Source organism: Ascidia mentula, chromosome 1 (assembly GCF_947561715.1).
Source record: "Ascidia mentula chromosome 1, kaAscMent1.1, whole genome shotgun sequence".
Lineage (NCBI taxonomy): Eukaryota > Metazoa > Chordata > Ascidiacea > Phlebobranchia > Ascidiidae > Ascidia > Ascidia mentula.
Genome location: NC_138566.1, coordinates 20,667,136 through 20,694,482, shown reverse-complemented (window position 1 = coordinate 20,694,482; position 27,347 = coordinate 20,667,136). Strand labels below are relative to the sequence as shown.

At 39.0% G+C, this 27,347-nt stretch overlaps 3 protein-coding genes across 7 annotated transcripts; 2 read left to right on the top strand and 1 right to left on the bottom strand.

Moving 5' to 3' along the window:
• The first annotated feature begins 49 nt into the window (after nt 1-49).
• On the top strand, nt 50-2,710 carry LOC145907719 (ferredoxin-fold anticodon-binding domain-containing protein 1 homolog). Its single transcript, XM_082994931.1, has 6 exons — nt 50-407; nt 604-739; nt 809-980; nt 1,079-2,086; nt 2,205-2,517; nt 2,578-2,710. Exons 1-5 carry the CDS (start codon nt 103-105, stop codon nt 2,462-2,464), a joined length of 1,881 nt encoding a protein of 626 aa, XP_082851057.1. The 5' UTR covers nt 50-102; the 3' UTR covers nt 2,465-2,517; nt 2,578-2,710.
• Nucleotides 2,583-5,564, top strand: LOC145907735 (sodium- and chloride-dependent GABA transporter 2-like). The gene is made up of 13 exons (XM_082994932.1): nt 2,583-2,737; nt 2,852-3,011; nt 3,070-3,201; nt 3,255-3,510; nt 3,587-3,719; nt 3,772-3,906; nt 3,969-4,072; nt 4,135-4,228; nt 4,292-4,435; nt 4,494-4,631; nt 4,792-4,998; nt 5,069-5,239; nt 5,325-5,564. The coding sequence occupies exons 1-13, from the start codon at nt 2,723-2,725 to the stop codon at nt 5,460-5,462; spliced, it is 1,827 nt and encodes a 608-aa protein (XP_082851058.1). The 5' UTR covers nt 2,583-2,722; the 3' UTR covers nt 5,463-5,564.
• LOC145907663 (dedicator of cytokinesis protein 7-like) lies at nt 5,556-27,125 on the bottom strand. Of its 5 annotated transcripts, none has more exons than XM_082994926.1 (45): nt 26,948-27,125; nt 25,124-25,226; nt 24,834-24,959; nt 24,544-24,635; nt 24,325-24,484; nt 24,109-24,234; nt 23,755-23,975; nt 23,561-23,690; nt 23,376-23,468; nt 23,223-23,314; nt 23,017-23,147; nt 22,594-22,739; nt 21,605-21,769; nt 21,224-21,360; nt 20,720-20,863; nt 20,406-20,547; nt 19,629-19,780; nt 19,458-19,556; nt 19,198-19,379; nt 18,658-18,987; nt 18,236-18,393; nt 17,925-18,107; nt 17,712-17,825; nt 17,151-17,326; nt 16,469-16,570; nt 16,279-16,408; nt 14,709-14,909; nt 14,460-14,624; nt 14,194-14,350; nt 11,051-11,197; nt 10,732-10,919; nt 10,494-10,646; nt 10,274-10,432; nt 10,042-10,218; nt 9,746-9,862; nt 9,414-9,557; nt 9,192-9,323; nt 8,523-8,543; nt 7,778-7,912; nt 7,540-7,706; nt 6,958-7,110; nt 6,648-6,798; nt 6,469-6,575; nt 6,159-6,314; nt 5,556-6,028 (listed from the first exon to the last, which is right to left on the bottom strand). In XM_082994926.1, exons 1-45 carry the CDS (start codon nt 27,046-27,048, stop codon nt 6,010-6,012), a joined length of 6,384 nt encoding a protein of 2,127 aa, XP_082851052.1. In that variant the 5' UTR covers nt 27,049-27,125; the 3' UTR covers nt 5,556-6,009. The 5 variants fall into 5 exon arrangements, with proteins under 5 accessions (XP_082851052.1, XP_082851054.1, XP_082851053.1 ...); XM_082994928.1 differs by having other exon boundaries at nt 7,778-7,903; XM_082994927.1 differs by having other exon boundaries at nt 25,124-25,223.
• Between the last annotated feature and the right edge of the window lie 222 nt (nt 27,126-27,347).

Sequence of the window (27,347 nt, the reverse complement as noted above, 5' to 3'; positions counted from 1 at the left end):
TTACAACACTTCACGCTTGATTGAGTTTTGTAGCAACGGGCAGCCGCTGTCTCGTGGAATCAGTGTATTTTGGAATTTGAATTATACGAATCCTCACCAAAAATGATTTTAGTACTCGGTGATGGCAATTTTTCATTCAGTGCATCGTTGGCACAAAATGGAACAACGTCTCCGCAGGAGAAGATAATTGCAACATCTTTTGAGGATTGTGATACTTGCATAAAGAAGTATGGCAAAACAGTAATTACAAACTTAAAGGTGCTTAAACAAATGGGTTGTCAAATTATTCATTCCATTGATGCCACACGTCTTGAAGAGTATCCATCTATTAGAGACACCCTGAAAATTCGAAGAGTAATATTCAACTTTCCACATATTGGACGAAAAGCTGGCATCAAGTTGAACAGGCATGAATCTATTATTTTTTTGTGTGCATTTATTAAATAATCATGTGGTGTAATTGTATGTTAAATTCCACAAATATAATTATATTGATATGGTGTGTGATCGCTCGACAGCCTGCCAGGGGCCTTCGGTTTTTAAATTGATCCAGTTTTTTTATTCTTTTTTTTTCACATTAAATCATGTGGTACTTTGGGATAGAGCCCTGCTGCGGAACTTTTTTGAATCTGTGTCAAAAGTTATACAAAATGATGGAAAGGTCGAAGTTACCCTTTGTGCTGGTCAGGGGGGAACTCCAGCTGACAGTTACCAAAGAGAAAAATGCAATCACTGGCAGGTGACTACGTCCATTTGTGACACTTCTTTTTTTTCACATGTAAACCAGATTTATTGTTGTTGTTCAAAGATAGTTGATATGGCTACACAAGGAGGATTTATTTTGATGGATGTTGTCAAATTTACTCCATTGAATGGTTACGTGAGCACTGGAAGAAGAGGAGCTGGAAATGTGTTTAACATTGCTGGCGCAAGAACACATACGTTTGTCAAATATGCTCAACCACCAATGTTAAATGAAGGTGGATTTTTAGTTTTCTTATTGATTGTGTTTAATTTGCTACTTGTTTCTTGTTGTACGCGTATGTAACTGGACTTCTGTTGGATGTTTTATCTTAAGGTTGGAAAAGTGGACTTGTGCAACACCTAAAAGAAGACATGTTACCATCAGGGATTGGTAGAAGACTAGTTAATAAAGCTAAGGACGAGTACTTGTTTCCACAAAAGTTTTTTGTCAAGACAATCTGTGAGCAAATTCAAAGAAACAATAGTATGTACGACCATTTCACATCCAAAGCAGTTCAAACTTACCTCCAAACAAGTCACCATGTGAAAATGAACTTGTCAAAGTTGTGCAAGGAGTGTGTATCAACTTTTTTAGCTCTAAGTTACTATGATACTTTACCTGAGCTTTGTACGTTTGATGCTCTTCGTCCTTCATTATTCTTGGAAATCCAATGTATATGCAGCAGTATTTTAAATTCAAAAGACCAAGGAATATTTTGTGCATCAAATCATGTTGTGACAAAACCCTCACTTAACAACCTTTCAAGTTTCTCATATGAATTGGTGGTTATAGAAAAAACAAAAGAAGACCAACATGAAACATTGATTCAAGATGTTTTACAGGCTACATTTAATAAACATAATCCAAAACTAAGTACTTTTATGGAGGAATTAAATTTTCAACATCATAATGATGTAGATGCACACCATGAAATTCATACATTTTGCAAAACTAGATCACTTTCCAACAACCTTTACTTGGGACTGTTATGGTTTTTGGTAAAATTTGGAACACATCGAAAACATTCTGTTCAGTTGCTTCACATTAAAGAAAGCAATGGGTCATCTGATGTTTTGGGATACACATGCTCATTTTTTACCAAAGATGACTTCAAAATTTGTTCAACGATTATTGACATTGATATTTTATCTTGCTTGCTTGTCCATGCACTAGGCAAGAAGAAAAAGAATGTACTTTGGTCACTTTCAGCAGAAACTCAAGGTGTATTGACTGCATCCTGTACTAACAACCAACCTTACCAACAAAAATCGTTATATCCTCCCTCTCACAATTTTCATGTAAGCTTTTGGATTTTGGATCCCAAGGCAAAACAAGAAGTCGGTAAGTTTTAAAGTATCAGTAAAATGTTATAGTAACATATGATAAGGTTCTGAAATCTGCTGCTTTTTTAAAAAGGTGTCTTCTTATGTTATTTTAACAGTGTTATTTTATCTTTTAGATGATGGAAGAATTGAGTTTACCGAAGAAAATTTTTTAGAAATTCTTTCACACACATGTGATGATTTGCTAAAATCAGTGAAACTTACTGACAAATATGTTGAACATTTAACTGACACACCTTCAAAGACTAGAACAAGCCTGTGTTATGAATTAGTATACTCCTCGCATGAGTATAGTTTTTCAAAATCTAATGCATTGCAGTTACAAGCAAAAATCAGTGTAAACATTTCTAAATATCTTCAAGTTTTGGTTCGATGACTGATATTGCTTTGACTTTATGCAAACGTTAACTACTTTTAAAAGAAATTCAGGTAAAAATAGTTTCCCAATTGAAATTGTAAGATAATTGCACAATATTGTTGCGATTTCAGATATTCGCTCCATGTATTTGATCATTAAAACAATTTTTTTGGAATCAACAAATTTTTGTTAAGTTACACTTTCAAGAGTGAACACAAAATTCCAAACCTTCATCTGCATTAAAAATGATTGATACCATGGAGGGCCACCAAGAGAATGGGAAGGAAGTCAGTAAGTATAAAATGATTTATTGTCTGCAAGAGCACTATCTGTACATTGGAGTTCTGGAAAGTAGTGGTGTAATGTTATAAGTTACATACCTTAGTTGATATTGTTTTGCATCAGCTTTTTAGAAACAAAATGGAAGGAAACACCTTAAAAAAAGGACCACAGCAAAGACAGAAATGGCAGACATCTGTAGATTTCTTTTTCAACATTGCTGCTATGACTATTGGACTTGGAAATATATGGCGCTTTCCATACTTGTGTTACAAAAACGGCGGGGGTAGGTTTTCTGAAAAATTTACCTGAATACAATTGTAGTTTACCTGTTTTTTATACAGGTGTTTTTCTTATTCCATACATACTTTCTGTTGTGCTCATTGGATTTCCACTCTTCTTTTTGGAAACTTCTCTTGGTCAGTATGTAGGCAAAGGAATGACCAAAGCCTGGGCCATGATTCCATTGGTTAAAGGTACGTTGTCACTATCCTGATTAATTTGATTACAAAGTATATTCGTGTTGCAGGTATTGGTTACGCTAACGCAATGATAACGTGGTACGCAAATAGTTTGTACGGTGTTGTGTTGGCGTGGGCGTTCCGATATTTTGTTGGAAGCTTTTCTAAAGTATTACCATGGACCACCTGCGATAATCCTTGGAATACAGAGAACTGTGTTTCTTTAATTTTCAACGGATCTGATGGAAAAAATTCAACAACACAACACGGGAGAGTGGTCGTGCCTGTTGCTAATGGAACCCCGTCTGCGGTGGAATTTTGGGAGTAAATATTTCAACAATTGAGTTATTTTCGGAAAAGTTAAGCGATAAGAATAAAAGTAAGTGTTGTTTGTATTTAGACGCAGTGTGCTTGGAGTATCTTCGGGAATCGACCATGTTGGCAATATGCAGTGGAACATATTTGCTTATCTGGTTGGACTATGGATTATTGCCTATCTCTGCGTGTTTAAGGGCATAAAGTGGTCCACGAAGGTTTGTACCTTTGGTGTTTTCTTTTGAACTTTTTATTACATATTTCTTACAGGTGGTGTACGTCACTGCTTCTCTACCAATCATAATGTTGGTGGTTATTCTAGTTCGTGGCTTGGCCCTTGACGGAGCGATGGACGGATTGCGATACTACCTTCGTCCCGATATATCAAGACTGGCTGATCCCCAAGTAAGTTTTGCGCGCTGATCTTTAAGGTCTTGTTAGGAATACTGCTAAAATTTTACTTTTAGGTGTGGATGGATGCAGTGACGCAAGTGTACTATTCGTACGGCATCGGAAGCGGGGCGTTGGTGACTTTGGGAAGCTACAATAAATATCACCATAATGTGTACAGGTACACAACTACAGACCGTAGGCCAGAACCAAGTTGCAAACGGTGTTACACCTTAATTACAGGGACTCCATAATGGTGGCGTTGGTAAATAGCGGAACAAGTTTTCTTGCTGGCTTTGCGGTATTTTCAACTCTCGGATTTATGGCCAAACAACATGTTGGTTTTAATTGCAGTTCTAGTGCATACATTACACAGTCTACATTTTACATATTTTTGCAGAATACGACAATTGACCTTGTAGCCGAATCTGGTCCTGGATTGGTTTTTATCGTTTACCCCCAGGCGCTCTCTATGTTGCCAATGCCGAACTTTTGGAACGCTTTGTTTTTTCTGATGATTGTATTGCTGGGATTTGATTGCTTGGTAAGTTGGCGGTTTAAATGAAGCACGATTAACATCATTGATCAATCACGTTATGCAGTTTGTTTTCCACGAATGTCTTGTGGTTTCCATAATGGATATGTTTCCGTGGTGGTACAGACAGCGCTGGGGCAGAGAAATCGTACAGGCAATCTTCGCTGTTCTTATCGTCATGATGGCTTCCACGATGATTACTCAGGTACATACAGGCAAACAAGCAAACTTTTTTTATATTTCAATGTCACTTTTTCGATTAAAAACATTTTATCATGAAAAAATAATTTTAGCAGTTTTAAAAGTGCAGCCAAGTGACGCAAGAGCGCTTTATTACAAATTCACATCATTAATTACTCTTATAGGGTGGGATATACGTCTTCCTGTTGGTGAACGATTATGCGAGCGCTGGTTGGTGTCTGTTCTTTATCGGCACATGTGAATTCCTCGGTTTGGCCTGGGTTTATGGAAAAGACCGCTTCTGGCGGCATGTGCAGGATATGCTACGAACCAAACTGCGCACCCCGTGGATCACATTTTGCTGGAAATTTGCTGGCCCTGGCGCGTCCATGGTAAGGTTAATCGCAAAAATAGGCTGCAGATTGCTATAATTCAACGTGATAACGCTAAATGTATTAACAGGGCATTCTTATATACTGGCTGAGTCTGTACAAACCACTTACCTACAACCGCACATACGTTTATCCGGTATGGGCGCAAGCGGTTGGATGGTGCATGGGACTCAGTTCGTGCTTGTGGATCCCTGGTTATGCAGTCTACCGACTCATTCGAGCAGAAGGGTCACTCAAGCAGGTTAATATTATGATTACAAAGCATAAAATAGTTTGCGTGTTTCTCTCACGAATGGGAACTGCTACAACCAACTTTATATTTGCAGCGATTTATGTCGGTTGTCTCGGCATCACGTCTTGAATGCCAGTTGGATGACGGCAAAATATCTGCCATATGCGACGAAGTGGAAACACTGCGTTTGAGAAAAGCAAGTTCCAACCCAGAAAATTGTTTTGTTCCCTGATTGTTGTTTGCTCGAGTGCCTTTTTGCGTGCGAAAAACCTATATTCAGAGACATGTATTTTTTATGGTAGATAAATAATAATAAACGTTCACCGAATCATCATTGTATTGTTGCAACGAACATTCAAGTGCAATGCTTATTTAATATCCGCTTAAATACTTATAACGGCAATTTACGAAAAGGCCGCATTGAAGCAAGCAGTGTGTTGACTTCAAACCGCGAAGAAAGAAAGAAAATATGATTTTCTAACAAGATTATATTAGACTTTGATGACGGTGAGGGAGACCCTTGGAAAAACACAACAAGGTAAGAAACAAAAAACAGTTCTCTGATTATCGAGGCGAATGCAAATAAGTTCTGTGTATACATTGAAGACATAAATAGGAACTGTAATAGGCCTTCGATATACGAAACGGGGACTGCTTCAAACAATGGCAGCTTTTACAGTTTTGTATCAACTGGCAGCGGTTTCGTTGCGTAGTGAAGAGTCATGATTGCTGCAGAAGTTGTCAAGCAGATGGGTGTGATGCGCTGATGTACGTTTCTATCACAGTAGCCGCATGTCACTGCAAAAAAGTTATGTTTGAGTTTTTCACGTTGATCTAAACGGTTTGTTTGTTTGTTGAAAATGTCACCAAAAAGATTCTTTGTGACAAAATATCCCTATTTGGCTTAGTACAATAAAAGCTTTCCAACCTGCTCGCTTCGAGTATTTGCTGAACGACTTTCCGATCGTTCACCATGGATTTAAGCTTCTCAGACATTTTGTGAAAGTTTCGTTCCATCTCACGCTGATATTCCTTCTGGTCGGAGCTGATGAGACTTTTGTTCTTTTTTAATGCCACAGAACAACTGCGAAAATTATGCAAAGTTACAGGTGGGGGATAAAAGGGTCGTCGAACTAAAACAATATGGTAGTAACGGGCCTACAGTACGGTACACTCCATAACAAAAGCTACACAGAAAAGGGACATCTACATTTACAAGGAACTAATTATACACTTACGCGTGGTCAAATTCGCGGAACGATAATCGAAGTTCGTTGTAATGGACCCATAACTTGGACTCCTCTGGAATTTCTGTTAAAAACGTGTTTGCAACTTCCATAGGGCCCTAAAAACAAGAAACCAAAATTAAGCTCATGTTCTATCACAAACAGCCATGCTTTAACATTTTAAAACTCACCTGGTTAACCGACGTCAATACAGCTCCTTGTAAGTTGACTTGTAACATCCGAACATCCGGTGGATTCATGTTGACCGCTTTTAACAACTGCGTAGTTTTTTTCTTTACATCCTCACAGGCCGATTCAAGGGGAGTTAAAACGGTTTCCCATCTGCACGAAATAACAAACACTTTCATGCCGGAAAACAAAAGTTCAGAAAAATATCACTTACATTAACTTGTTACATTCAAAGAGGCACCGCAAAAAACGATTGGTCAACCAATGATAACGTATATGTTCTTATTTCAACATAATGGACGCTTAACTCACCGCTTAATGACGCTAATGCGCGTCTTTATATAAGGAAAGGCGTTGGAAACTTGTAGGAATGTTTTGCGCTTGAATTGTTCTTTCATCTCCCCGTGAGCTTTGCCGTCTTTGGTAAAGGGTGTGGCGTACATAAATTTGTCGATGTTGAAGTTTCTGCAAATGTCAACATGGCGTTACATGAGTAATTAAAACAACAATAAAGTTCATGTTTTTGTGCGCCTCAAGACACATGTTTCGAGCTGTGTTAAAGGTACAAAAATTCTTACCGGAACGATTGAGTTTAAACGAAAAAATGACGCAATGTGTTTTCGAATACTGGGTGAGAATTCTATAATAAGCGAATACATTTACTCAATAAGGTTCACAGGCTTCGCAGCCAAGGCATTGCAGCCAAGCTGGATCAGCCATTATTTCTACATTTACTCAATTTTCTTTTTAACTAATTAAGACACACCAGCCGTTGAATTCTACCGGAACTGCGTACCGACAAGAATTCTTTTTCCGGAACGACATTCTGGACTTTTACAGGGTAAAACCTGAAACTTCCAGACATATAGCAGAGTATTGGTCATGATCAAATACCTGTCAAAGTAGGAAGTCTTGTGCGCGTTTTCATATTCGTAAAAGTAAGGTTCGACAAATGTGATTTGGATGTAAGCCTTGTCTGGATCAAGTGATTCTGGGTCGATTGTACTTGAATCTTTGACCATTTCAATGTTCTCCGCACCAAAGCATTGGCTATAGAAGGTCTGCAGGGCGTGGCACTTATTTATATGTGATATTTATCACAGCAAAAAAAGATAACACTAAATTAGTATACCTCGAGACGGTGTGATATCTCGGGGAGTTTAGTGATTGCTGGTTCCTTGTAGATGAATTCTTCCCCGTTCAAATCACCAAACTTGGCTCCGTAAAATCCGACGCGAAAGTATGTTCCAAACATCCTCTTTCCAATCTGAAGCAAACGGAAACCAACTATTTCTTTCGTTCAAGGCAATGTCGGTACGATATGCGCTAAAAATCGCTTGCCTTCACACCGCGATATTTAGATGCAAGTGATAAGCAAACAGTCCACGCAATTCTATACGTGCAGCATCATAAAACAAAACTAACAAACAAAGAACATGCAAAGCAAGCAATTAACTCACCAAATATTTGAATGCAGTTTACACCGGCGATGTGGATCAGCAGCGTTCGGGTTTGTCAAACAAAATAACAATGAACAAAATTGATTATGATGCAAACGACATGCAGGTTAATTTGAATTAACCTACTGTTTGAGATTATTGTTTCAAGCCTATAGTCAAGTTACGCCCGTTGTTCACCGTGCATTTGCAAATTGGGATATTGTAAAACAGCATTGATGCTCAAAATCCAAGCTGACTGACAAGTTAAAAATATTCAAACAAGGCCCGAAAATATTTTATTTTCTGTAAATTGAAGCTCATTCATTTATCTCTATTATATTAATTCGAATTCGACTAACATTTTTTCACCTCAGTGGGCACAGACTTATAAATATTAGGCCCTATGAAACAAAAACTAAAAAAGCGACAGAGACATACCTCCCAGCCGCCGTACGAACTCTGTTCCAAGCCACGTCGACAAAACAAAAAATATACGAGTAAAATGAAAAATCAGTGGCAAACAAATTTTATAGCAATCGGTTAAATGACGAATGAATTAAACCATCTCTAGGTTATTCATTCAGTTCATCAAACATAATTAACTTAAAAGTTGAGAATTAAGTAAGGCATTTGATTTACCATGCTAAATAGCACGAGGCATTTACGATGTCAAACTAAAACGAAACCTGCATTTTTTGATAAAACCTTAATCAGGAAATCAATAAAAATCAGATACAACGATAATTTCTTTTTGTGAATGTAATATTGTTTGTGAAGGTTGCGCACCAGGGTTGGTAGCAATCGTTTTCAATCACGACTGAAGTTTACGGAATAAGCATACTTCGCCTTACGACAACGGACAATTAATAATCTGTTGCGTTTCTTTCACTCTTTGAATACTTTACATAAAAGTTGTCTTTGACCAAAAAAGAACCCGGGCATGGGGAAGATGCCCGGGCAGAAAATCGTACCAACCATGCTGCACACCCGTAAACCTACAGCTACCAAGCAAAAAATTACACAGAAAATCATCCACAGCAGCCGCAGGGCTTTTGAAGTAAACTCAAAATTCCTACAGCTACAGTTAAACGATTACCAAATACACACCTGGCTACTGATCTTGGTAAAGCATTCCTGTAACTTGCCATGTATCTGAGCAAGTTTTTTGTAGTCTTTGTTATTTTCATAGATGGGAATGAGAATTTGGTAAATCATGTCGACAACCTCATGTAAACCTCCCTGTGAAACGAACATTGGAAGAGTTCGATCAAACCCAACTTACATTTTTCGGGTTACAATTGATGGAACAAAAAATGCAACGAAGCTTACCAGCTGAAAGATCTGCACAGCCTGTTCCAGTATAGCCGTGAGTCCGTTCTGTGAGAAATATTTTTCCGAACAAACTTCGTCTGCGTGGGAAGTTAGTACGTCATCGGATACCGCGCTCTCCTCCAATATGTTTCCGCTGATTTTCTGGAAACCGAAAGTGAACATTTTATTTGTTAAGGAAGTAGTTTCAAATACCGTAGATATTATTATCCTACTCTGATTTTTGACATTTGTCAAAATAGGCACAAATGTTGAAAGTTACCAAAAGTACCGCATGATATAAAAAAACAGGCGCCAACTGAAGGGAACAAGAGGAAAAAGACATCAATCACCTCGAAAGTTACGCATCCGACCGGCAAGTACGACTTGTCATCCATCATTGAAAGGTACTCGGCAACTAGAGCTGCGCAGTGAAGCAAGCACATGCCGGCTTCGGCCTGGTTCTTACGCTGTTGGAAAATATCATTGATTTGTTTTTCAGACACCCGGTTACCTCCGAGAAATTCTACACTCTAGGTTAAATTGTCCGATGAACAGTGAGCATGTGTTTGCAGCGATAACGTAAAGTTCGCATAACATTGTACGGTAAGTACACGTATTCACAATGAAACTGTATTTTTGCATTAACCTCGGAATGTTGGTTGGCCATGTTTTGTAGCCAGGTTAATCTTAAGTCTGGGGAGTTCTGGTATCCCTTGGCAATCCGGTACATGAGATCAATCAACATCTCCGGGTCCTCTTTGTGCTCTTTCATCTTGACTGTATCCGACAGGATCATGTGAAGGTTGAAGACGAGGTCGCGTACCTTATCAGGTAACAACGTTAGATTGCACTCTTTAATACATGACAAGATAAACTACCTGTTCAGGAAATGAAGTACCCTCCAATTCGGAGTCGATTTCAGCATATGAAAGGACCGTCTTCAAAGAACGGCGTAAAAACTCTTCTTCAAAGTTATGCGAAACACCCACAAGCTCGGACATGGACATGGTTACTTGCATCTTGACACGCGCGAAAGTCTACAAGACAACTTACAATAAACCGACATGCTTCATTCACACAAAATCTACTGAGACGTACGCTGCCCAGAGAAAAGTTGTGCCTCATAAGCATGTATAGTGAGGCGGAGGCGTGCATTCTAACGCATGCGTTGCCGCTGCTGCATTTTTCCAGGAGCCGTAAGGTCAGATCAGCACATTGCTCCGTCTCTTCCTCGAAAACTAATTCGGGAAACTGCAAAAAAATTAACAAGTGCGTTAAAATACTATAAGCCAGCAAAAAGTTTTTGATTGCTAATATATTTTTACTTCAGGGGTACCTTTGCAACAATTGACCGCTGTATGGCGAAAATATGTTGAAGGACAGACACACTTTGTCGCTTGGCAAATAGTTGAAGAAGGACTCGCAGGGCACACGAGAGGATTTGGGAGGTGCTTGTACCGTCGTTTAGTTCAGTGGCCGTATTCACTATCAGTTCCAATGTGTCCAATATTATCATGGATGCCTCTGCAATGTTACAATATTACAAAAACTGCGTGGTTAAAATGTACTAATGATAAAAAAGAAGTTTTTTTGTATTCACACTTTGAATAAGTTATCGTCACATTTATTAATTTTTCTAACAAAGTAACTCAAACCTGCTGCAAAATTTCTTCCTATAAGCGAATCTTCCAATCCCTGCTTCATCCTCTCATCGTGCTTTACTTGCTTCCATTCGGTTCTGTTCTTATTCCACCTTAAGACGTCCTTGGAAGTCGCTTGATGACCGAGTGTAGCGGCTTTATCTGATTGATAATTATCATATATGATAGTTATAACCATACAACGTACAAGCGTGGTGCAATCTGTTTGGCTGCTCTGTTACTGTGGTTCGTAATTGTTATTGTTTGAAATTATCTCATACAAAATTCCCTCCCAAAAAGTCCGCACAAGCCCCACGAATGTCTTCGCATACACTTTAAACAAGGCCTGCGCGACATGCCATCACCACACAAACACCGTTTGGCACTTCGATAAAATTTCGGACTTTAGTCAATTTTTCGCCTAGACCTTTTTAGTGGCCCTCTGTACCTTTGCTCTGCCCACGTCCAGGCCTAGGTGGCCGGCCGCACGTTTTCGAATACTTGATGTTTAAAAGAACGCCCGCGAGCACTGCAAATGTGCGTGGGAGGTCTGCAGCAACATGCCATCACCACATAAAGACCGTTTGACACTTTTCAAAAATTTCGGCATTTGTCATTTTTTCGCCTAGACCATTTGATTGGCCGTGTACATGTGCCTTGCCCACGTCCAGGTATCGCTGGCCGGCCGCGGGTTTTTGCATACTCGATGTTTAAAACAACGCCCGCGCGCACTACAAATGTGCGTGGGAGGCCTGCAGCAACATGCCATCACCACACAACCACCGTTTGGTACTTCGATAAAATTTCGGACTTGAGTCAATTTTTTGCCTAGACCTTTTGATTGGCCCTCTGTACCTTTGTTCTGCCCATGTCCAGGCCTCGCTGCCCGGCCGCGCGTTTTCGCATACTCGATGTTTAAAACAATGCCCGCGCGCACTGCAAATGTGCCTGGGGGGCCTGCAGCAACATGCCATCACCACACAACTACCGTTTGGCACTTTGATAAAATTTCGGAACCTTGTCATTTTTTCGACTCGTCTATTTGAGTGGCCGTGTAGATTTGTTCTGCCCATGTCCAGGCCTCGCTGCCCGGCCGCGCGTTTTCGCATACTCGATGTTTAAAACAATGCCCGCGCGCACTGCAAATGTGCCTGGGGGGCCTGCAGCAACATGCTATCACCACACAACCACCGTTTGGTACTTTGATAAAATTTCGGACTTTAGTCAATTTTTTGCCTAGACCTCTTGAGTGGCCGTGTAGATTTGTTCTGCCCACGTCCAGGCCTCGCTGGCCGGCCGCGCGTTTTTGCATACTCGATGTTTAAAACAATGCCCGCGCGCACTGCAAATGTGCCTGGGGGGCCTGCAGCAACATGCCATCATCACACAACCACCGTTTGGTACTTTGATAAAATTTCGGACTTTAGTCAATTTTTTGCCTACACCTTTTGATTGGCCCTCTGTACCTTTGTTCTGCCCATGTCCAGGCCTCGCTGGCCGGCCGCGCGTGTTTGCATACTTGATGTTTAAAACAATGCCCGCGCGCACTGCAAATGTGCCTGGGGGGCCTGCAGCAACATGCCATCACCACACAACCACCGTTTGGTACTTTGATAAAATTTCGGACTTTAGTCAATTTTTTGCCTACACCTTTTGATTGGCCCTCTGTACCTTTGTTCTGCCCATGTCCAGGCCTCGCTGGCCGGCCGCGCGTGTTTGCATACTTGATGTTTAAAACAATGCCCGCGCGCACTGCAAATGTGCCTGGGGGGCCTGCAGCAACATGCCATCACCACACAACCACCGTTTGGTACTTTGATAAAATTTCGGACTTTAGTCAATTTTTTGCCTACACCTTTTGATTGGCCCTCTGTACCTTTGTTCTGCCCATGTCCAGGCCTCGCTGGCCGGCCGCGCGTGTTTGCATACTTAATGTTTAAAACAATGCCCACGCGCACTGCAAATGTGCCTGGGGGGCCTGCAGCAACATGCCATCACCACACAACTACCGTTTGGCACTTTGATAAAATTTCGGAACCTTGTCATTTTTTCGACTCGTCTATTTGAGTGGCCGTGTAGATTTGTTCTGCCCATGTCCAGGCCTCGCTGCCCGGCCGCGCGTTTTCGCATACTCGATGTTTAAAACAATGCCCGCGCGCACTGCAAATGTGCCTGGGGGGCCTGCAGCAACATGCCATCACCACACAACCACCGTTTGGTACTTTGATAAAATTTCGGACTTTAGTCAATTTTTTGCCTACACCTTTTGATTGGCCCTCTGTACCTTTGTTCTGCCCATGTCCAGGCCTCGCTGGCCGGCCGCGCGTGTTTGCATACTTGATGTTTAAAACAATGCCCGCGCGCACTGCAAATGTGCCTGGGGGGCCTGCAGCAACATGCCATCACACACAACCACCGTTTGGTACTTTGATAAAATTTCGGACTTTAGTCAATTTTTTGCCTACACCTTTTGATTGGCCCTCTGTACATTTGTTCTGCCCATGTCCAGGCCTCGCTGGCCGGCCGCGCGTTTTCGCATACTCGATGTTCAAAACAATGCCCGCGCGCACTGGGAATGCACGTGAGAGGATAGCAGCATCATCGCATTAAGGCAAAATGCCCGCTCAGCACTTACAAAAATTTTGGAATTCGTCACTTTTTCGACCCGCGCGAAATTAACAATGGGCAAGAGCCTAAAAATGACCAAGTCCGAAATATTTTCAATTTGTCTACTGGCTGTCGTGTGCTGATGGCGTGTTGGTGTAGGCCCGCCACGCATTCGCAGTGCGCGCAGGTCTTCTTCCCAACATCGTCTATATATGTCAAAATGCGAGGCATGGACGAAAGCCGAGCGAATGTACAGGGCCACTAAATGGCCGTGGAAGGAAAACGCGCGCCCCTTGTTTCAAACAACGAGTACGCGAATCCGCGCGGCCGAACGCTGGGATCCACACCTATGCCGCGCGAAATGCACATGACCCTGGGAAACGTTTTCGCCCGCCTCACGCCCATCCGCGGTCGTGTGCGAGATGCCATGCGCAATACCGGAGAGCATTTCAGTTGCGCGCGCCCATCCCCGGTCCTCAGGCTTATCTCGCCCATTGTTAACCGCGTGCGTGGGTAGAACAAATGACTGCCACGGTCAATCGCACACGAACCTCCAGATGCTCCTCGTCTTCGTGCAAGGAGTTCTTGTCGAGCAGAAGATCCTCCGAGGATGGCCTCCTGCAACCGACTCTTGTTATCTTTTTTCCTGCTTCCAGTATTCTTGACAGAATTTCTTGATCCCTCTCCCCTCCCAAAAGCAACTCCCACCTGAGAAAGACCTTGGACATCATCATGAAACCGAACTTTTTTTAACTAGTATGCAGTTTAACTATATGTTCAATTGGCCGTATATTTGCAATACATCGCCTACACACACCTTATTCTCAAAGCATGATACTGAAATGTAGAGAAGATCAAGAATGGCGATCAAGTTGGTAGGGGGTAGCCCCACCCACCACGTCTTTAAAGTAGTTTCATCTGTATTTTTGAGAAGCCAAAGAAAGCATACAAGTAGGTTTCGTGTGCCTTCTGTGCTCATTTGCTGTAAAGAAAAAAAAGAGATAACTTGAATGAAATCGCACTTTACGATCGATAACAAAACAAAACAAAAGTCCAAACAACTTACAGCAGTGCTGATGTTAGCTGATGTGTTCGATCGTGAAAGTTGTGGCGAAGGGCTTGCAATCGCAGAGGCAACAGAAGAGCTTACCATTCCATCATCGCCTACTGCTTGTTTCTCTTGCTCATTAAATGTGTGAGCAAATGGCAAAGCTTTCATCGCTATCGACAGTAGAGGGAGATAGAGGGCAGCAACAGTTTTCTTTACCTTTTGTACAGTTGCAATAATTGTTATTTTATTTTATTAAATATTTTATTAAAAAATTACCCACACAAATGTACTAGTTTTCATCATTACATTTACAACAAAGGGTAGACAATCAGGTAAGATGGTTCCTTGACGCATTATGTTCTTTATTTAATAAAAAAAAAACACCTTAACCATGAAATTCTGCAAATATTGTTTACATTCGTTTTCATGAAGTGTAGTTACCGATATGTTGTTTTAATGTTTACAAACTGAAAAACCAATAACATAAAATTTTGCAAAAAACAATTCTTAACATTATTGAATATTTTAGGTAACTGCACAAAACTCCAAGGAGGTTTATTTTAAGAACATTATGTCAGAGATTGTAGTAAACTTAAAATTATGTGACTGGCGATTTTTTTTAATCCTAGCCAGTTGCTTTTACGCCATGCTGTTCAGGTAAGATGATCCCCTAATTTGCGAGTTTACTTTCGTGTGAAGAGTAGTTTAATGATTAGTGAAGGATACCCACCAAATTTATCCCAATTTATTTCTAGTCGATAGCAAATGTTCTATTTCCACATCAAAACTTACTAAGCCTTAATTTCAGTTTTCAAAATAAAAATGCCATTTATTAAAAAAAAAGGTTCATTGGTGTCTTAAATGCAACCAAGAGCGGAAGAATACAATCGAGGCTAGCAAACTGCCATTAAATGTTAGCTTGAAGAAAAATAAAGGTTGAAAAACAGCTAAGAAAATCAAAAACAAAACAAGGCTTTTACAGATTCCAGCAATTCGTGGGCATTTTTTTATGATGATGAATGTAGGGAAAACTGGGTTCAAATGTCAAAGTTTTACAAAAGATGGTCTCATAAGGACTTTATGCATAAAGAACAGCTTTATTTGTTTGTAAATGCATTACTACAGCTGCATCAATTCAATTTCAGATTTTTTTAGTTTGTTTACAATTGTTTTGTAAGATTGTTAATGTTGTTCAGAGTATTAACAATGTGGTTACTACCATATGTATGTACGGTTGAAAATACGGCAAAATTATTCTAACCAATGCACAAAACTGATTGAATTTTTGGTAAAACAAAGCAGAGACCCTGTCCCAAACATATTCGGAATTTTGGGCTCAAAAGTAAAGAAAAACTTTTTTTGGGTTGGGGGATCCATCTTGCCTCAGTCTACTATAGGTTTTACCTTGGCACGTATGCATTAGGTGAGTAATACCATTTGCACTGAAGACAAATGTGGAAAAAAACTATAACTAGTATTTTCTTTGATTAGGCATTTAAACAGTGTGCTAAATAAATTAATACTACAACAACATAGGACTTAGCACAGGGCAACCCACCAAAACGCATATTTTACGTAAACATACCTCCGGGAACTTGTTGATTCTCGGATCGGCGTCGTGACTGGCCATGAGGTTTCGAAGTGACGTGACCGCATACAATTGAACCTTACTCAGTGGCGCAGTGTTACCTTGCTCAGCTAAGTCAAACGACAACCTAAATTAATGAAATTGTATCAGTGTGTGCAGTTTGTCTATTTTATTAAAGAAGTTTTACTTAATGTCGGATAGAAGCAATCCAGTGAGAAAATGTTGTCTGGTAAACCGCTCGGTTAAATCGTATCGTGTCGACAACTTCGCCAATCCACTTGATATATACCTAGAAGGACATTATGGTAATAAACGGGAAAAAATGTTTATACCATCAACCTGGATCAAAAAATAAGCACGTTTTTCAATGAAGACGCAGCACATTACCGGTAAAACTTTTTTGTTAGGTAAAAACTTATAGAAACGTTTACATTAGTTGTGTTCGCACCGGAAAACAAAAACGCTACGCAAGCGCCGACATAACGTAAATTATGTCCAAGAGTTTGAATTATAGCCAGGATTGCTATGTGCAGTGCTTATTCTAACATTGCTTTTTTCACAAACATTGTCCCCAAAAAATAGAAATGTGCTATTTCTGAGAAAACACGGCTGACTGGCTTCGCAGCCAACGCATTGCAGCCTATCGGATGGATCGGAAAGCAAGTAAACCTTGTGATCTCGATACGATAGCTGTGATCGCCAAGTACGGACCTGCGTAGTGGGGCGTTCTTGCCTTTCATGCGTTTGCAAGAAAAGTGTTTATTGAAATGATTAAATAGAATTTCGGCATAAAAAAGCAGCGTGCTTGAATTTTCGTTCCAATCCGATGGTAAGCTTGATTATAGTGCAAAAAAAGAGTCAAATCTTACGAAGACGCAGTGGAGGTGATACTAGGAGATGGAGATGAGGGGCTGACTGGGGGACAGAAGGGTAAATTCAAGGTCACGTAATGCTCGTGGCTGCAAACTACCCGCAAGAGTGAGACGCGGAGCTGAAGAAGTGACGCGTGTGTCGTCATAAGGTGGGATGCCAGCTTGTCATTGAACTGTAAAAAAATATCAGGATTTGCTACAGGCTTCGCCATCAAACTATCGGTAAATAAATGTGGCGGAATTAGGATTAGTAAAACCATCTATCCTTTAGGACAAATATTCAAAGAGCCATGCCAAGTTCGGTTTCATTACTGCAGTGGTTCCCAACCTGAACTATGTGGCGTACCACTTCCGAAACCTACACAGCTGACACGAACCATCTAAGAATTACTTTATGGCAGGAATAAGTAATTAATTGTCACCTTTATACTTATTCATAGGATAATGTGTAAAAATTTTTGTCCGTCGGTTGTGAACCACTACATTACAATCCAACAATTATCCGCTGTGTTGGAGTGGTGCAACAGTAAATCCAGAGATACAAATAAAGTGACTTACCAGACTACAGTAAACATGAAGAAGTTGCATCACAACGCCGCGGTCTACTATTGAGAGCAAGTCCTTGATAAGAAAAGCCAGGCTGCAGTTGAGCCTCTCGGCAAAATCGTAATCCTGCAAACACACCAGATTAAAATAATGAAAAAAGCAAAACTCAAAAAGATGGTTCACAATACGCACTTCCTTACATAAAACATAAATTTAAAATCTCACCCTGGAGTATTTGTTGCAAATTTCTTGCGTCACAGACTTCACTAGGCGGTTCAGGTCGTCAAGGAAACGAGCCCGGAACCTATGAAGTCGTGATGCGACGATCATGCCGGTTTCGTGGAGGTATTGCGTCATGCTCTTCGTCATCAACTCGAAGAAAAACCACGCGTTCTGCATCGCAGCTTCCTGTTTCGATGCAAAACATCACAAATTGCATAACTTCTGTTTAAATACGACTGACATATAAAACAAAAAGTTTTCTAACTAATGTAGTGACAGAAATATAATGTGAAAAGATTTGAGGTCACACTGACCTTCACATTTCCCGACGACACAACAAAAAGTAATGCAATTTCCTCGTGGAAGATTTTGTGTGACACGGATCGAACACCGGTGTCCATCTGGTGTCGGGCAGTTTGCTCCATCAGTGATGATCTGGTCATCGACATTCGAACGAAATTGCGATCGTTATCTGTGGATGTTTTACAACTCATCAAGATATCTTCTGTTTTATAATGTTTTAGTTTATTTTGTCATTTCTCGCAAAAACTACTCTTGCCTTTTTCTGTGAAAAGTTTGAAGCAAATCACCGGAAGGCTCGAGTTTACAATGTGTACAAATTGTACATCACACAATGTAATGTCATAAACAACAGTAAGGTTTCACAAAATAATCAAGTAGATTTATCTAACGTTCTTTATCAACACAACTTATATAAGGTGAACTCATCGCCAACCATTATGAGCATCTTCAAACGCGTCGTCTTGCGTTGAAACTGCACTCAGATCAGGGTTGCTGCTACTGATGTGGAATGTTGATTTGCTCACACTTGGCCGACTGCGCTTGTCTTGTCTAGTCATAGTGGCAAAATGGGATCCCTTGGCCGATTTGTCCATTTCCACTTCTTCGCCAGAACCTGCTTCAAACGAAGGAACAGTAAACACGTGTCTGGAGTAGGTGCTGAGAAGGATGTTGTGCTGGTGTGAATCTGTGGCGAATTCATTGGACTTGTGAAGTCGTGTCGAGATAAAAGCGAGAGCCTCAAAGCAGTTTTGTCCCATGTTCACTGCAAAAAAATTGCATTTTGATGACACATCAAAAGATGCTATACGTGTGAGCCAAAAATTACAAATCCACTAATTTACCAAAAAAGTCTGGTCCCTTTATGGTAGACCTAACTATGGTAAGTGAATGTTAAATATAAACAACGCTTTGGTGGAAGCACTTAAGAACTATTTTAATACCGATTTGACTAATATATAACAGTTTTACTAACCAGATTGGCCGGATATAACTGGAGGTTTAACAAGCATAAAAACAAGCCTGTCTAGAACAACGTGAAGGAAATTGACAAGAGCCTGAATTCGCGAGTCTTTAGCGAGTGAGTGTATCGCTTTCCGTAGCTCAAGCTCAATGTCGTCAATTCTACTTCCGTCAGCAAGTTTGGCATTATGCAATCTGTAAAAAATATAGGTTACCTTGGTATTTTCGTAATTTTATGCCGTAAAAATATCAAACTAAAAATGTGACAATCACCCGCTCGAAGGAGGATTTTCGATAAGATCACACAGACCAAAAAAGTTCTCGAGAAACCTGTCAAGCATGTGTACCGTTGTCACTGTCTGCAGTGTAAAACTGAAACACAAAAACATATTAGTATAGTGAAGAAACCGCACAATAATTCAACGATAAAAATGCATTCAGCACCTAAATATAGCCTTATGTCCATCGATCCATTTCACACCAGGTACTTGTGATTCAGGGGAATGCATCGAATAATGTGGAGGCAATTTTTCGGCGGAAACAGGCAAACTGATCTCTCCGGTTCGAAGTCGACCTCCTTGCAACAATGGCAACCACTATGAAACCAAATTACATTTATAAATCACTAAAACTGTGCGTCTGCATCAGAGTGCACAACAAAATTCAACATCAATCACAGGGTCATCGACATTTTTTCCAATATGAAATTTAAATAAAAATCGTACAGGAGTAACTATTTTTTTACGAGCCGGGCTTAGGTTTGAAAAAAATGGGCTGGATTCGGACCCGACCCATCACTCTGCCACATTTGAATCGTAATTTTACTTTTATAGGAATATACATGTGGTGGCGTTATTAACGTCACACCTTACATCAAGACAGAGGCTTGATATTCAAACTGCTTTAAATAATTAAATTTGCAATTTAAACAGGACTGCTCTTCTGGCATAAATTAACGTGCTATTTTCCGACGTTTCGTCTGCCATACAGCAAGACTTCATCAGAAAAATAAAGTACGTAAATTTATGCCACAAGAGCAGTCCGGTTTAAATTGTTGTATGCCTGGCAGCAAAAGTAGCACAACCTTTTTTTGTTTTATTTTAATTCGGGTTTAAAAATTTGCGGTGCCGATAAGAAGCAGCTTACCACAAAAGCCAGGAATTCTTTGGGGCGTGAACAAGGAAAAGCGATTTTATACATGCTAACTATATACTTCCATACCGTGTATCCCACGTGCGCTTCAATGGGATTAAGATCTTGTTTTCGTTGGCAACTGATGTGATAGAACGAGAAGAAAAGGTGATGGCGACTCGTCAGACGGGTAGGAAGTTGGATTTTAACTTCCTCGTAAAAGTCCGGGTTTCTATGGGCAAAAAATTAAGGTTTGAATTTTAACGCAATATATCAAAAAATGCAAGCGAGGTCCTACATATACTCTGTTTGTCTAACAATATAACACACATTCAGTTATATACACCAAACTGAAACAACTTAGGTATTTGCAACCTCAGTGCACATAAAGCATATCGCCGTACTTGCTGTGATAGGTGATGGCCGTGTAAGCCTCGGTTGAGAATTCGGAGGCGTTCGACTTCCCGTACACAGCAGATAGAACACTGGTTGGATCTTCCGACTCTAACAATTCCACTTTAACAGCAATGTTGCGTGCGTGGTTGGGCCTTTGTGAGAAAACAATGCGTCATTGAAAATATACGCTTTAATGAGAATTGAAGTAAGCCATGCCAGCGTTAAAATTCCGAGAAGCGTGTCAATGTATAAGTGGCTCTCGACCAATTTGGACTAGAAAACTCTGTATGCTGCTTACAACTTTGGGACACATTTGCAAGAAAGAAATAGTTTATTTGTTCAATGCTTTGAGTCTGATTTTTTGTGTTAAATACTTTAATTTTGCAGCACCAAATTCCCAGTTGTTGAAATCGCAGCAAAAAGGGGGATTTTTAATCGATGTTCAAAATCATGCTAGTGGATTAAGCCTCTCCTGTACTACAGAACTTTATACACATATAACAAGCTCTGACCTGTTGGTAAAGTTAACAGTATGTGGGTAAACGTAAAGCAAGTTGCGATATGTGGTGTTTGGCAAAGTTACTTCCCTCGACGGAAACTCCTGAATTTCGCGGGTGGGTCGACCTCGCTGGTCCGGATATGGCTTCACCTTTAAACAAAAGTAACTTAAAACTTTTGATGTGAAAATCCTCATATAACATACACCGTACTTGTACTTATGAAACAGTTGCATGTAACTAATCACCTAGTTGTACACAAAACCTGAAATCAAAATTAACTGGGAAACACACTTGAATTAAGTCTATCAAGTCTGAACGCTTATGTCATACAATGCAAAGATAAGAACAATTTTAACCAAATATAATGAATTACAAAACAACATTTTTATTTACCCTGTGGAGGTCAGGAGTTATGCAGTAGGGAAAGTTGACTGGGGCGGGAGAAACGTCAATTTTCATTTTCCCCGGAATACATTTTAGTCGTTTGAGGATATTGCTGGGTCGCTTCAAGTCCATCAGAAACTTGTACAAGTCTTCGTCCTTTAATCGCTCACCCTCCTTTGGGAGATGAAACGTTTTTCATTTAAATCTTTACTTTATCAGCCACGAACCCAATTATTTGTATTACATAATACACATTAGTTTCTTAGCTTTTAGCATACTGATCAAATTTGAATCGACTTGTAGAAGCAATACAGCCAACATTGTGAATTGTATGCAATCAAACGGTTTTGTAGAGTACGATTAACAAGGCCTGGAGTTGAAGTCCAAAACCTGATGTAGGGGTTGTATATGGAAAACACTGACGACGCACCAGACTTTATTTAACGTAATATTTCTGGCGTTTGTATAACGCAGTCTTTGGCCACCTAAACAAATTATGTTTTTTTTTCAGTGTATCTAAAATTAAAATGGGCTATACATGCTGTTATACCGTCGTATTTTTTGAGAATGAAGAAAACGTCACGACAAAACCGGAAAAGGTCGGCAAGCACTGCACTAACATATCACAGCAACAATTTAGTTCTAATTTATATTTGTTTATGTTTTAACCGACGCGCGCAATTTTTTGGCGCCCATTGAAACTTTTTGCAAAATTCATTCTTTGACTAGGACTGAAGCATATTCATATGTTTTGATGCACGTATAAAAAAAGTTTTGATTCTTGAAATTATAATTAATTACATTTTATCGCTAACTCCAACTCACCCATGTAATACTAACAATATGATAAAAAATGATCAGGAAATAATATCCTTGGTTGGTTTGGTTTTAATTGCAGCACGCCCAAAACTACTTTTAAAGCTTGGATTTCCGAAAGAAAGAATATACACTAAAGTTGACTAAACAGTGAAAAAACCAGCAAAACAAACACCTCCTACCTGTTTAAAAAAGCTTGAAACAGTTAGGGTAACAGGTTTAAATGATGAAAGCATATTCAGTTCCATGTCGTTTAAACTGCATTGGCGAGTCAACGTGCTTCGGCGGTACTGACTGTCAATTGTAGAAGGTCGGCTGCCTTCGTCAGCTACATATAATAGCATTTTGAGCAGAAAAAATCGTATTGGCGCAAAAGGTGTAATGTTGAGAATTGGAGGTAAGCATTACTGCTTATAATCATTATCAAATTATTTTGAAGGAGGAGTATGTTACAGAACACACTATTACCAACAAAAATTAAGTATGACGGGATGGTCACCCAAAAAACAGCGTGCGCTATTTAACACACCCGCTTACAGCAGCGCAACTGCGTCATGTCACTATTGTTATGCATCCTGTTCACGAACAGTCGGCCTTTCGCTTACCGGTGCCGTTCGAAGTAGAAGTAGTTTCCTCCACAGGGCGAAGGTTGGTGGCGCTATTCACTATGTTCATGAGGTGAATGGCCGTCCATGCAAACGGCATACGGTACCGTCCCAAACGATCGCAGAACCACCTCAACCAAAGAGTTTAATGTAAGTCCAACATAGTCAGATTCTTCTGTACTTTTCTTCAATAATAGTTTATTTACTTTGCATTCTGACGAGCTTTCTCCCGTTGCTTTTCTGTGGCATCTTTCATGTAGGCTTCCACACACTCGCCAATATCACCTTGTTGCAAAACCTAACCATGTGCACAAATGTTTTCAAGTAAATGCATCGCCAACGTAGTATAAAACACTCACCTTCTCTAGTTTGATTACTATAAATACATCATGTGATGGATGAGTTAGTGAAAAGATGGCAGACCTTGCAAGAGTCGAAATTGATGCTGAACCCTAAAGCAAAAAAGTAAGTTTCTATCTATTCGTGTCTATTCTTAAAATTAAGAAAAGTGTTTATAATAAGATTAATAGGTATGTGGCTTAACCTCTTGTCGCATCATCTTCTTCATAGAATCAGAGTTTAAATCGAAGTAAAAGTTTTCTGAAATTTTCTTTTTCTGTTTTGTATCATAAAGAGCTATGGAAGCAAATATTGGTTCCACATCCATTTCCAATCTGTAAAATTCATGAAAAGACCAATATTACATTTACCAAAACTCACATAATTAAACATACTCACTCTAAACTTAAACACTTAACCAACAGCCTGTAACCAAAGTGCTCCATAGGTGTTGGAGGGACTGCAAGGATTTCAATAGGAAACTCACTATCTTCAAATGTTCCAGCAGTATGGCTTGAACTAGCTGATATATTTGCATTTTGACCAGGCAAATATAATGAAAACAAATGGGGAAATCTTCCTTTTGAACGCAGCTTTGAATTCTCCTCATCAATTTCATCCTGATTTATCACATATAAAGATATCACTAGACTTACTAAAAACACAAGTTTGCATTTGAACCTACAACAGTTACAGTTAACAATAAGGTCCCAAAAAAATGGATGCCGCCATCACAGCAAAAAAGGTTCTAACCTGTGGAGTGGAGTCAAGAACACTTTTCATCAACACATCTGCTTGTGAGTTTTTTAGGTTCACCACACTTGATGCCCAACTCCCTCTAGATTTGGCTTGATCTGAGCTGTTGTTTTCATTAGCAATCTACACAGGAAAATGAATGTAAAAAACCGTGTACACAACAAGCTTTACCACTATCATAATTCACAAATTCAACGCTTTCAAGTTTTAAACCTCTTCAGGGGTTGGTTCTTCCTCAAGGTCTCCCTCAAAAACTTGTTTTGGAAGTTGACTTTTGAGATCACTTCCTTTTTCTTTAGCTTTTTGAACCAGTTTCCCAGAGCTGTAGTCCTCATAATTACGTTGAACAACTACATAATCTTGTGTGAATGTTCTGAAAGACAATTTCACAGTAATGAAACACATAACTTTGTAAGGGCATGTACTACTTACTTTATACAGCCAGAAAGTTGAGCAGTCAACTCAAGACTGTCTTTAGGGATAGGAGCCTTAAGTGTTCTGTGTTGTCTCTCATTGGTAACAATCTTTGGATAAAGTAAAGTTACTATTGCACAAACTACAACAGTACACGAAAAAGGTCATGTATTTGGAAAGTCATCTTTAAACATTGTCAAATAGTCCGTTATAGAGTTTTTCAGGACTTGCCATTGGCATATATATATTTAAATTGATCCAAATTGAACAGAAAGTAATATCTATTTCCTGTTCCTGTACTGCCTTACCTGAATATCATCTACAGGGAATTCTGCTAGATTTTTAATGCATTCGTCTTTTCCAGATGTTGCTTCCAGTTGCGATTCAATCTCTTGCTCAATATCCAAGGGTTCAACCACATCCAGCCATGAAGTCTACAAAAAAAACATGTTAACTTGAAATGTGTATGTAGCCAACTGCACATTTCCGTCCGACAATAAAATACTGTATATATGTGGGTTAAACTTACACACTGATAATTTAACATGCAGTGTAACACCAACACGGCATAACAGGCCACAAATAAAACACAACATACATTTGATCCGTAGCTTGCATTTTCCACCAAAGAAGCATGTGATGATACAGATTCTAGGAACTGTGATGGAATTTGTCGTCTTCCTTCACTCTGAGATCCACTGCTTTAAAACACATGTTTTAAACTGCAACCATATCATGCAGGTTATTTTAACTAGCCAGGGTTACTCTTAAGCCAGAACAAAACATTATAAATACAATAACTTTTTCAAGAATTGAATCAACGATTGCTCAACGAAGTTTATCATAAAACAACACCATACAGAACTAAATAAAAAGCAATCTATGTACTAATCCGATGTATATTTTTGTATCTTTGGCATTTCATTACAAGTTTCTTGGTAATTTATTAAAAAAGTATGGAGATATTCCACTGAAATTTCAGGTATATATATTTTTCACATCATGGTGACTTATTTGCATATACAGTTTTTTTCACTAATTATCAAGTCTTTTTTATTCATGTTTTTATATTTATTAAGTTATTAATAATAATGTAAAGCTGTCTTAAAAAATGATATGATCAAAAGGTTTGGAAATAGTAATTATATACATTAAACTAATATGATGTGAAGATAAATATTACTGTATATTCAAGGAGAATGCTAATTCAAACATGCACTTTACTACATTTGACATGACAGATTTATGATAATCACACCATATAAAAATGGCAAAGCACTGAACTAAAAATAATAATGGTAAGGCAGTTAACTAAAACGGTACTTTTCAACATTAACCATCAAATATATTTCATCATGATAATTGGTACCTGCGAATAACAAAAGTCCCAAAAACAGGTGAGGACAAAGCATCCTCCTGTTCTGCTGATGACATTCTGACACTTTATAAAATATTGAATTAACCTAAAGCATATTGTGTGGAGCAGCACAGCTGCTTTGTGGTTAAACTAAGACAAACTTAAAACTCCTGCGCACAATTTATGTACCCACGCCTTACATGAAACATAAACACTAGCTGCACTGCAATAACTGCTATAGTTTTCATATACTGCTGAATTACCACCTTATACTGTTTCACAAACACAGGAAACTGGGAGGAAATGACATAGAGACTGTAAATTCAGTCGCACTCAACAATTCTTGATGTTGACTAATTAAACCAATATAATGCTGCTTACTATTTGAAAAGAAGTAATATTACTACAGTATTAACTTTTGTCTGTTGACATGCATTTTATTATAGGATGTACACAATTATAATCAGGCAGTATCTATGAATGGTCCAAACACGAATCATCTTCATTGTGCGATGAATTATATTTCACCACAAAAGGGTATCATTGGACTGTACAAAGATATGTGTGCAGGTAGGTACAAGAAGTATATATACACAATGAAGTCATCACAAATATCAATTTGTAAAATTTTGTATGCAAAGGTAGGTAGGTAGGTAGGTTACATCTTAAATTTGGCTTGGACCAACATATGAATAAAACAAGTTTAACTTTTTTTAACTTATGGGGTGGATCCATACCTCATGCAAGTAAAAAGAATGCCAGAAGAAATAGAAAATACGAATGCCTAGTAAATAGGGTTTCATACCTTACCCAAACGATTCTACAATTTACAACACATCTAATTGTAATTTATCAATTTCCAACTATAGGTTTTAATTCATTTTTAAATCAACGATCGTTGCAATCACAGAAAATCTAATTTTTAAATAACAAAGACATTTCTGAACCTTATTTTTTAAACCTATAGTACTTGCTGGTACACTGTTTTGATAAGAGACTGACTGAGCATTCAAGAAATATTATTTAAAGAAACTATCAATAAAAATAATTTCACAATAAATTTACCGAAGTTTCACACTTCCAAATCTCTGTCCAAATCCAGAACCAACATCAATGGCTGTACTAAATCCACTCAGAATATCAGCAATTTCATTTGATGCTGCCATAGTTTAGCTAAATGGTGGTTTGATCATAAAGAGTGTACTAAACATCACATGACCAGTATATTTATTTTTTATTATACTTTTCTGAAAGTGAAATAAGTATGTATTTCAAACATTTAGTTGTGATGCAAAAATTAGTTGGTAAAATAACAGAATGGTAAGGCATACGTTCATTCTTTTTATAAATATATTGTATCAAAATTTTCGTTTGGCAAAATTGGATAAGGTTGCTGACACATTATATTCGCTCAAAAAATGGTAAGGCAACTGTATCATGCTGCAAGCAACTTTCATTTTTAAAA